A 12,182-nucleotide genomic window follows, 5' to 3' on the forward strand; every position below is an offset into this window, starting at 1 on the left:
ATCTTTGCTGTTCAATGGCTTAAAGAATTCCCCCAAATTGGAGATTCCACAAGTTTGGGATTCCATAGCAAGATGTGGACATCCATCTGAAATCCCTGTATCCTCAAACAAGAGCTGCCCACATCTATGTAAGTTACATGATCATAATTCTTATTACGATACTATGGGAATCTTCAAGTAATATTTTTAGATGTAAAAAGTCTTTCACCAAGAAAGGAGAATTTAAAATATGGACGAATCAAGAAAGAGACTGCAAAGGTTTTGTGAAACTAGCATCTAATAATAAGTAGAGAAAAACTAGCATATATATAATCATTAAAACAAACAAGCAAACAAACAAAACACATTGCTGCTGAGAATGGAAAGTGGTTCGGGCTCTTTGGAAACAATTCAGTAGGTCCTCAAAGGTTAAGCATAGACTTACTACATGACCCAGCTATTCCACTGCTAGGTATACACCCAACAGAAATGAAAACATATATCCATACAAAAACATGTACATTAATGTTCATGGCAGCATAATTCATAAGACTAAAAATATTTTATTAAAGTGCTCTCATATTTACAGCGCCCCCATGCAGGTGTCAATGGAAGAATGCGTGTGTAACACTGTAAAATGTCGGTGCCTATTTTCTTCAATGTGATTTCTAATTGTGTAAATTAAAGCATGTGCAGTGTGTGTGTATGTGTGTGTGTGTGTGTGTGTGTGTGTGTGTGTGTGTGTGTGTGTTTCCTAATAGACTACTACCAGAGAATAGAGGCCGACAGATAGAGGGTTTGGGCCTTGGTCACCCTCAGAGATGGATGGGTTCTAGAGGGTCAATAGAAGGAAAATCCCCAGGTATCTATAATGATCTATAATAATAAAAGCATAATATGCTAATTAGACCAGACATCCTTCCAGACGACCTTCCAGATGAAGCCAGGGCTGCAAGGGTGCCTGCCGGCAGCTGGAGGGAAGCCTGTGTCCCAGGTGCCAGAAGGAAGCTGGTGCCGGCAGCCAGGGGAAGGAAGGCCTACTCTTGCACGAATTTCGTGCATTGGGCCTCTAGTACTTTGTAAAGATGAAGAGAATTAAGATGAGTCAAAGAGGGAGGTTTCCATGGAATCTCACCCATGCAGGCCGTACATTTCATTTTCCTCTCCCCATGCCCACCTCCTCATTTATCTCCTTACCTTGTCCTCCAAATGAAGTTTTCTCACGTAAGCAACTAGCCCTAAGATATAAGTCAATTCCCTTGGGAGCAAGGACATTTAGTAATCCTCATAAATCACCATAGGATGGACTTAACCTAGGATTTTAGCCTCCACCCTGTGGACTCATTCAGGCCACTAACCTCTCTTATCCAGCTCTCATGTCTAAACCATTACATTCAACCTGACTTTGTTGTAACTTAGAGCTTAACACAGTCCACCTTTCCTTCTTCCTCACCCTGAGAAGCTCTGTTCTCCAATAGAATTTGGTAAAAATAAACTGAAATTTTCTAGGGTTAAGTATGGTTTAGCACAGCTCTTTGAAATGATACTATGTCTTCAGAAACCATGATGCAGTATCTCAGCTCCATTCTGCAATCATCTCAGTCTTGCCATCTCTATTTTTCTAAAAACCTATCAATCATTCCCTTTCTCTCCATCCTACTGGCCTCTACCGTATTGCTCCAGGCCCTAATCTCTTCTTGTCCTATTATCATGACTTCCTAACTGATCTCTTTGCCTCTTTGCCCTTTTTTATCCAGGGCCACCCAAGAAACTTTATAAAACATAAACCTGGCCATAAACTCCCCTGTTTAAAGCCCTGAAATGGCTCCCTATCACCTTCAGAATAAACATTCAGCTCTTTATCCAGGCTTATCAGTCCCCTTTTAACGTAGCTCCAATCGGCTTTTCCAAACTACTGCCTATCCAATCTGTAGTTCCCCAAACTAAATTCTCTATCTCATCCTTATAATTTCAAATGTTATTCCCTCTGCCTAGAATATTCTGTCCCTCCATGGTGGGTTGACTAATTCTTTTTTTCCAAATGGCCTTACTGAGGTATAATTTACATACCATTAAATTCACTAGGCTTCACTAACTGCTAACCTTTGAGACTCCATTAGGATGTCATCTACTGTTTTTTCGGTTGGGTTCCCCCAAAGACAGATCCTGAAACAAGTATGTGGGTGTGAATGGTTTATTGGGGAAGAGAGTCCCAGAAACAAAGTGGGGGAGCAGAGAAGGTAGATAGAAGAGAGAAAAGCCAGCAAAGGGTGTGCTCATGAGTGGGGTACTGCAGTGGGCAACCAGAGGACCACTCTGAGGGAAGTCTCTCAGAGCCTATGCGAAGCACATCTCTAAGTTGTCCCTCAGAGAGGCAAAGAAGTTTGGGTATTTACTTATTTTTCCTGTCCCTCCTAGAGGTATCTACTAGAGGTGTTAGCTCCCTGGCACTTCCGGCCTGCTCCATGGGCAGGGACTATCTCACACAGACAGGCAGGAAGCCATCTGTGGGAACTACCTAGAGGGCCAAGTGGACCAAAAGGGTAAGGATGGAGCACCAGACAGCATCTCTATAAATCCTCTTAAAAGCTCTTCCAGCCTTAACCGGTTTGGCTCAGCGGATAAAGCGTCAGCCTTTGGACTGAGGGGTCCCGGGTTTGATTCTGGTCAAAGACATGTACCTTGGTTGCGGGCACATCCCCAGTAGGGAGTGTGCAGGAGGCAGCTGATTGATGTTTCTCTCTCATCGATGTTTCTTTTCTTTTTTTAAAAAAATATATTTTATTGATTTTTTACAGAGAGTAAGGGAGAGAGATAGAGAGTTAGAAACATCGATGAGAGAGAAACATCGATCAGCTGCCTCTTGCACACCTCCTCCTGGGGATGTGCCTGCAACCCAGGTACATGCCCTTGACCGGAATCGAACCTGGGACCCTTCAGTCCGCAGGCTGACGCTCTATCCACTGAGCCAAACCGGTTTCGGCTCATCGATGTTTCTAACTCTCTATCCCTCTCCCTTCCTCTCTGTAAAAAATCAATAAAATATATTTTTTTAAAAAGCTTTTCCAAACCCTACCTCTGCCTTTCAGGCTAGGTTAGGGGAACCTACTCATCAGTCCCATAACACATATGTCCTTGCCACACTACACAATTTTGTTGTTTCACTTGTTGGCCTCATTCCCCTGCACTGTGGACACCGGAAAGGCACAGTCTTCACATGTCTTCATGCTCCGCATTTAGCAAGTGCCTTGCACCTATCAAGCCCAATAATGTGTGTGGTTGTTTCAATGCACTTTACATTCATTATCATGTTTTACACCTGAAAATCTCCTTAACAGAGGAATATCATCATCATCTTTATTATTCTGATTTTGTGAACGGAAATCTGAAATACAGGGATGAGACAGAGCTGGAATGGAAGACCTTGTTTGCTAATGGCCTGGCCAGGAACCAAACTAGTTTCTGTTGCTTGGCAGGCTATGGGAGATAATGGCATTCACCTGAGGCTCAACCTTTCCACCCATGGTAGAGCAGACTTTCCCACATGTAGAATAATCCTCTTTATCATATTCAGAAGATGCCTGAAGCTGGAAGCAAAGCAGCCCTAGACATGCCAAGTCCAGTGCTTTGTCTGAAAAAGGAAGCTTTAAAATGTTTTTCTTTTCTCACTTAACGTATCCTAGGAGCTGCCTCCTGATGTAACTTTCCTACAAGTCTAATATTTGTTAATATGTAAATCAGACTTTACTATTAATTAATTCACCAACACAACGCCATTCACTAGAAGGAAGTGATCAGCCATGGGGAACAGAATGCCTTGTAGCTCTGTCATTTTTAAAAGTCAAAGCAAGAAGTACACAGTTCTAATAACAGAAGGGATGAAGTGCTTTGTTCTTAGGTTATGCTCTGGAGTACAATTTTTAAAGGGATTAAATATATAAACATCAAAGAGAGACTGCCCTGAAGCTAAAAGTTTTATCAGGAAACCCCCTGCTTTCTTATGTCCCTTATGTTCATACATAAGACAATGGATCTGGTGATTATAGCAGTCTTTGTTCCCTTTATACAGTAACGGAAAAGAATTAAGGAATCTTTCCCTTTGCACTATAATGACTACTGTTGAACCACTAAAAAATGGAAGAACTTCAACAGGCAGAAGGTCAGAGTCTATTTGGTTGCTTTTTCTGTTATGTATTTTGGAACCACTTGACAGTTTTCCATTTTAACATTTTGAGGGATTTTTTTCATGGTAGAATCCAGACAAGGACTGCATAAGTTTTGCCATCTGCAAAAGGAGTGGGTTGGATTAGATCAGCAAACACTTTGGGTTCCATAACAATATTTTTGTTGGTCCACAGAACTCCTCTAAGGAATACCAACATCAAAAATAAATCCAAACACTGAAAAACTGATTAATGGATAGGCCACAATATTGCCACTTTACAACACTACTAAATGAATAGTAAATACAGAAATAGCATTAAGTAGTTTATAATATTCATGGCATATTATGTTATATGACTAAGATGTTTCTGACACATTATTATATCCAGTCAAGGCATTTTAGAAGAGGAAACAAGTAATTTTCTGCTTAAAAGAAGAATGATTGACAGAAAAACATGTATTCTTTTTTTTATTTTTAATGAATTTATTGGGGTGACATTGGTTAATAGAATTATGCAAGTTTCCGGTGTACAATTCTATAATACACCAACTGTATATTATACTGTGTGTCCACCACCCCTAGTCACTTCTCCTTCCCTCACCATTCATCTCCCCTTTACCCTCTCCTACCTCCCCACACTCCTCCAATGAACAAAATAAACTAACAAACAAAATAGAAACAGACTCATAGATACAGAGAACAGATTGACAGCTTTCAAAGCAGAGGGGGTTGGGGGCTGGGTGAAAAACGTGAAAGTATTAAGCAAAAAATAAAAATATATGGATTCTAATATCAGATAGGCCTGGGTTTTATTTATACAGTACTTCCATTACAAGATCTTCCTACACAAGATATTCAATCTCCTTAATCCTCAGTCTCCTCTCTTTAAAATGGGTTTGACAATGCATAGTAGCCTACAGAGTGGTTTTGCAAAGTACATACACCAAGATATGTGAAAGGGCCTAAGGCTAAACTTAGCACATAAAACACATAAAATATTATTTTTCCCTTTTTCTGTCATTTTGGTAAGTCTTAGGCAAAATTATTCCTAAAACTCAAGACATTATATTTTAGATTCAGTTCTAACATTTACCTTTAAATGTCCTCCCCACACAAACATATCGCAAGGGCATAAAAGTACTGGGCACAATTTTAAATATGAACATACTGGATTTAGTGAGCCACTAATCTAAATTTCTTTCCACTTTAATTGTCCTGGATAAGGTAAAGATAATTAACCCCCTGGATTATATTAGTTTAAATAACCTCTTTAGCTCTAAAATTTCTCTAAAACCAAGTGATGGGGGCCCGAAGGGGGAGGAGTAACTAGGTTTAAATGGATCTGTCCCTGGTGCTGAAACGAAATAATTGACCTAAACTCTCCTTATTTAGATGCTGTGGAAGAAAAGCTATTTTAACTTAATGAAAAACCTCACATACACTTAGTTTAATATCAGGGAAGGGGCAATACTCAGGAATTCTTAGAATCAGGAGGTATCACCTTCTTTGGCCAAGCTCAAAACTTTAGGACTATGCCAAGTGAAGAGAGAAGGGGACCTCAAGCCGTCGAGCCCAGTGATCAAAGGGCTATCAAAAAACTGATATGTAATATTTACATATCATATATTTATAGATATAGATGTTTATAGATCATATATACAAAACACTATATAACAAAGAAGCTCAAAACAGCAAGATGCTAACTCTAGGCTAAAGCTATTCGAAGACTAGAGACAAACCAGATATCATCTATGCCTTTTTTGAGCTTTTCACACATTGTTGTGACCTCTCCTTTAGAATTTCCTTTACTTTGGCTTATATTTTAATTCTCAGTAGATTTATTCAACTCTACTAGACTACAAATTCCTTGAGAGCAGGGAATCCCTTGCTCAATTTCTCATAGTTGTCGACCACAGTAGGAAACCTGCTCACTGAAATTCCAATAAAATTTTTCACTAGAGTTAAATTAATCAATGTTGGTGTGGCAGTCAGAGAAAGCTTATTCTACATGTGAGCTAGGATTTTAAGAGAACCTTGAAGATTGAAAGTATTTTGAAAGGTGGTGAGAAGGTAAAGTCATGCTTTCTGTTAGGAGAAAAAATGCAAAGCAAAAATTTGCACCTGTCCAGTTCAACCTTCTGGATTATATTAGAAGCACAGACACCAAGAGAGTGTGTTCCAAAATATTTCTCCCTGGATCCATGCATGAAATATACCTCTCTTAGCCCTGAGTCTTATGTTTATTCAGAAAAACGATTTTGCTTTACTTTTTTTCTTATGTCATGATGGATCATTCTTCTAAAAGATTCATGATGATATGGAGAGCCTACTGAGTTGGCAGAATATCCTGAAAGACTTAGATGTCCAATCAGCACACTTTTGAGTAGAAATGATCTACACATAACAGTGTGTCTCTTCATCTTAAGCAACCTATTAAGACTTGCCACACATGTGTTCCCTCTTCAACGGCAAGTTTAAACTATCTTCAGTAGTCCCCCTTTGGGTAAAATTTCTGAAGTGTAGTGTTGCTCTGCATAAAACAGCCTCTTGGTCAAAACAGGGCTGAGACCCAGAAGATATTTCATGGAAACATCCCCACTCAAGGTAATGCTGATGTTTGTCAGGGGAGCTTCCCCCCATGAAAACATAATCTTTGTTATACTTTGGCCTTCCTTGCATATGTTTCTATTCTCCAAGAGATCTTACCTAGATCTTTTAGAATGGCAGAAACACTCAGCACTTTTAAAAATACTGTAGTGTTATTGAGATCAGGAAAGTATCGGGTAATGATAAATACTCTATACTAAGTTCCACCCTCAACCGCAGCCACCCAAATATCCTTTCCACGATCCTGCTATGCATAGTCATTTCATAATTGACATAGACCTCTTTAGATTTAAGACATATGCATGAAAATATTTTTTGCTCCTCAGGCAGAAAATGGTGGTGGGATTATTGAAAGCTAATGCTTGACAAACTTGCTAGACAAAAGCAGACCCTTGTTTCTAACTTTACCAAACCAAATAAGCTTTTCTTTTGAGTCCCCACTCTCTCCACACCATAATCAATCTCTTTTGCATCTCTGAGCAAGACTGAGCCAAGAGACTGATTCCAGATGTAACAGATGATACCCCCCAGTGGGAATACATCATTTATTTTTATCAACATACTAGAAGCCCGGTGCATGGATTCATGCACATTGAAAGGAAATTAATTAGAAGGTGGCTGGTGGGGCGGGACTAGGCAAGACGGGCCGGACACACCCTGGAGCCAACCTCCAGTGGTCCCTCCCCGGGGCAGCGCCGGGGCTTGAAGGGTGTCTGTGGAGTGAGCGGGGACCCTCTTACAGGTGGGGTCCCTCAGCCTGGCCTGCGGGGATCAGGCCGAAACCAGCAGTCCGACATCCCCTGAGGGGTCCCAGAGTGCAAGAGGGCACCCTGCAAAGTTGCTGTCACTCGGCAGCTCCTGCATTGAGCATCTCCCCCCTGGTGGTCAGTGCACGTCATACCTACCAGATGGTCAGGCAGTTGCTTAGCCTTTCATATATATAGATTTAATCCCTGTGAAGGAATGCCCTTGTACCTTACCATTTAACAGTAATTAGAAAGGCATTGGTTAGGAGCAGTCTATTTAAAAGATAGTGCTGGATATTTGACCCTAAGAAAATAGAGATGCAGGTAGAGATTCGTGTACAGGATGTTCAACTCAGTGTTATATATATTAGTAAAATTTAAAAGAACTAAATGTCCAACAATATGGTATAAACTAAGTAAATGAAGTTCAGCCATATGTTGGAATTCTATGCAGCTATTCAGATGTTTAAAAGCAGTATTAACTGACATGAGAAAATGCTCATGATCTATTTAATGGGGGGGGGGGATAGTTGCCAAACAGAACGCTTATAATGACCTTCAATTTTAGGGAAAAAATGTGTATAAACATTTTATATACATTGGCAAAGCCCTTCTGCCAAAAGAGTACCAGGAACACACCAGTAGTTGAACAAGCTGGGTTTATTTTTTCACTGCAGTGAGGGAAAACATGCACCACAGAGAACTGAGGGGTGTCTCAAGAAGGTAATAGAAAGGACTTGCAGGATCTGGCCTTGGGTTAAGTGATTTTAAGGAAGGTTTAAGGCAGCAGGGCTTGCTCTGGATTGGCAGCTGTCAGGATGTGGGGTAGTTTTATGGTTGGGTGCCTTAGTAAATCTTTATCTAAAAGGAGAAAAGACTAGATCAAGTCTAAAGCTGTCGTTTGTTTTTTAAAAAATAGAATAGTCACTCTTATTAGCCAGGATAGGGACATGTTTGGTCATTTTTATAGTTTGGAGACGGTTCATGTTTGTGTTCAGGCATGATTATGAAGTGGTTTTAATTTTGTCTGGATCCATCACAGTTACGGGATGACCTTATCTGATATCAGTGTTGTGGGGAATGGGTTTTGTTCAATAAGAGCCCACCAAAGTTTAGATGTGAGTCCCATGTCAGCTCTTACCAAGTCCAGCTGACAACACCAGGCCAATTTGGGATGGCAGGGGTTGATTTTATTTTTCACACACACACATTCAGAGAAGACTAGAATGATAACAAATATCATTTACTATGCGTTTGTGATATTCCATGCCTTTTTAGTGGCTTATGTCTTTTTTAAAAAATATTTTTCTATTGAGTTCAGAGAGGAAGGAAGAAAGAGAGAGATAAATAGAAACATCAGTGATGAGAGAGAATCATTGATCGGCTGCCTCCTGCATGCTCCCCCATGGGGGATCAAGCCAGAAACCCCAGCATGTGCCCTGACCAGAAATCTAACCGTGACCTCCTGGTTCATAGGTCGATGCTCAACCATCAAGCCACACCGGCCGGGCAGTGCCTTATATCTTTTCACCTATGTAATCCTCACTACAACTCTATGGGGTGGGTACTGTTATTATTGCCATTTTCCATAAGTGTGGCATAAAGAGGTCAAGTCCTTACCCAATGCATCATCACAGTAAGTGGTGGAGTAAGGATTCAACCTAATGGAACCAACAGCCCTAACCTTTATATAATGTTGTCTGTGTGTGCAACAACTTATCAACAGCGGTTACCTTTGAAAGGTGGTGGGAGTACAGAGATACAGAGATGTTTTTGTTCCCTTCTTTTTCTTGTTATTTTTAATTTTTCTACAATTAGTATGTATTAATTTGTAATCAGAAAAAGGAATCATTTACTCATGTACTGATGGAAGCTCTGTTCCCAAGGTCACTGTCTCAAATGCAAACTCAAGTCTTTGGTGGTGGCAATGCTCCCCTGAATGTCTGATCGAGAGAGGAGACACTACCCTCTCTCCTCTTTCTTGCCCCAGCTCAATTTTGACAATGCTAACTGGATTGTGCGCAATAAAAAAGTGGCAGAAAGATCAACTTGCAGGCTGTTGGGTGTCTCGGAATTAAAGCAGGCAGGGTGGACGTTTCCCCAGACCTCCATAAGGACCATTAGGAAGAGTTGGGAGAACTAGAAGCAAATGCCTCGGCCTCAAAGGAAAGGCCCTTTCCATGTGGGAGGACAACACTCCCACCAGGCCAGCTGAGCGATGCTGGGTTTCTCCCGCTCTAAAACTCAGCCCAGGCGCGGAGAGAGGGGACGCCAGCGCTTCCGCCAGCACGAAGGCTAACATTCAAAGGCCAGAAATGCCAGGGATGGGCGAGAACCAAGGTTAGGAGGGAACCATTTGGAGGGACAAAGACCAGAATAAAAGGAGCGTCGCCAAAATGTGAAAGCTCCCAAAGAGACCTGTGAGCTGGTTTCCCTTCTCTTACCTCTGCCGCTGAGCTAGCATCAGAGCACATGCAACATCTCTGTTCACTCCCCGCGCAGAGACTGACTTTAGGCCTCCTGAGAAGTGCCCACCCACCAGCTGCCCCCCTGCTCAGCCCTAAAGAAGCCTAAAGAAGTAGCTCCCGGTATTCCCCACTGCAGCCGCCGCCGCCCCCCTCTCCCCCCCGCGCCTGCCTTTCGGTCTAAGGGCGCCCACCCTGCCATTTAGCACCTTGGCTGCGCAGTGGTGGGTGGTTTCCCAAAGCGGGTGCCCTAGCAGCCCCTCGCGCTCGCCTCGCCGCTTGCAGGGGCACAAGTCAATGAGGCTTTTCCCTCCGCGATCATCGTGAATCAGCAAAGCGCTGCAGAGCAGCAGCGTAACCGCAAGCAGAAATGAAGATGCTGGGGGAAGGGCACGAGCAGAGTGTAGCAGGGGAATTTCTAGCCCCTCCCAATATGTCCCTCCAGGGGAAGGCAGTACGGAGTGGCGTGGGGAGGTGCTGGCTGCTGCTGCTGGTGAACTTGGGCGCCCAAGAGGAGCCTTTGGAAGCAGTGAGCGGTGTGGGGAATAGCGAGGGTGAACAGAGAAAGTGAAGGAGAGAGTACAGAGGGCTGGAAGGACCAAGGAGCGCAGGCGGAGCAGAGCGGTTGCACCCCCGGGCTGGGCGGCTTAGCAGTTTTAGGTGCTGCTGAGGGACTATAGGAAGGAGTGTCTAGTCTGATGGAAGGAAGAAGAGAAACCAAAAAAGGAGGATTTCCCAGCTCACGACTTCCTGTTTCCAACGTGCAAGTTCCCAAGTTCAGTTTGAGAAGTGCAGGGCCGCTTGGCATTGGGAAGCAACACCTCCCTGAGTCGCGTTCTCCCACCCATTTCCCTCTCCCTCTCCCCGTCCCCTCTCTTCCTCTTCCTCCTCCTCTTCCCCTCCTCTTCCTCTTCCTCGTCCTCCTCCTCGCCCCAGTCCATCATCCCTCAGCTTTGGTTAATATGCATGTCCATGTTCAGTGGTGCGGGCCACAGTCCAGGGATCGCGCCTCTATTTGCGGCTTGACCCTTCGTATTAGGAGGCCAAGCAGGAGCTACCAGAGGCTTTGGGATGCGAAGGCTGAGCGCTAGGGGAGGAAAGCCTGGGGACCCCCTCGCCACGCCCCAATCCCCACCCCCATGGCCGGACTGAGCGACTCAGTGGCCCAGACTCCAAGATCCCGCTCGGTCTGCGCTGCAGTGGATGGACCCCGGGGACTGGGAGCGCGCAACGAAAGGCGCTAAATTGTACCTGTGCATGGCCGTCCCCGCCGCTGTTGGTCTATCCCGGGCCCGAAGCCGGTGCCCGCCTTCTCGGGGAATTCTCTGGAGGGGGGATTCGAGGGGAACCACAGTGGCTGCCTGATAGCTCGAGGCTGGTGCTCACACGTACACGCCCAACTTTGTCGAGCCTTCGGCGCCCAGGGGCTCCCCCGCGCCCCCTGCGGCTCGGCACGCTCAGAGACCGGTATCTCTCCAGGTCTGAGATAAGGGGTCCCCCACTCCCCACATTCGCGCATTTGAGGAGGAGAGAGTGGGGTGGAGGAGAGAAGGGGAGTAACGCTACGGACTCCCAGACCAGCTGTTCTCAAACATTCTACACCCGCACGGGCGCCCGCTCCAGAGGCGGAGGAGGAGGAGGAGGAGGAGGAGGAGGAGGAGGAGGCAGGGCGGAGAGCCGAGAGTCTGAAAGCACCAGAGCCCTGGTGACCCGTGGCTCCAGCGACTGACCATCATTAGCAACACTTTTATTACTGGGGGACGGGGCGGGGAGGTTGAGGGGCGCGCAGCAGAACTGCCCAACCCCAATCCGTCTGGAGCGATCCTAAATGAGGGTTTGTATAAAGATTCTCCACAGGCGCCTTTCGGGCGGACGTACCCCAGACACGCACCGGACCCCGTGGTCCCGCGGAAACTGCAGTGTTGGGCTATTTTAAATGGCTCTTACTTGAAAGGAGGCGTGATTTCCACGTTCGAGCGTCTTCGCTCCCCACCCCCTCTCCGCACCAGCCAGTGCGCGCCACCACCTGAGCTTGGCGAGAGCCAGAGCGCACGCAGTCTTCAGCCTCCTCCTTTCCGCCTCTGGGGGAGCTCGGCTCTGAGCGGGTCCGCCTGATGCCCCCCGGGAGAACTCTTTACTTTTTGTTTGGAAAATCGGGGCCATTTCTTTATTCATCTCTGGGGCTCCCCGGAGGATACAGGGGAGGAGAAGGCGTGAGCG

General features: G+C 44.7%; 1 protein-coding gene across 1 annotated transcript in view; it reads left to right on the forward strand.

Moving 5' to 3' along the window:
* Positions 1-11,854: 11,854 nt before the first annotated feature.
* Positions 11,855-12,182, forward strand: part of PTCHD1 (patched domain containing 1) — a 65,205-nt gene continuing 64,877 nt past the window's right edge. The window contains exon 1 of the mRNA XM_014543438.1: positions 11,855-12,175. Within this exon, the coding sequence (XP_014398924.1) occupies positions 12,077-12,175 (99 nt within the window). The 5' untranslated portion in view covers positions 11,855-12,076. The remainder of the gene's footprint in view (positions 12,176-12,182) is intronic.

Source organism: Myotis brandtii, unplaced genomic scaffold (genome assembly GCF_000412655.1).
Source record: "Myotis brandtii unplaced genomic scaffold, ASM41265v1 scaffold326, whole genome shotgun sequence".
NCBI classification, from domain to species: domain Eukaryota; kingdom Metazoa; phylum Chordata; class Mammalia; order Chiroptera; family Vespertilionidae; genus Myotis; species Myotis brandtii.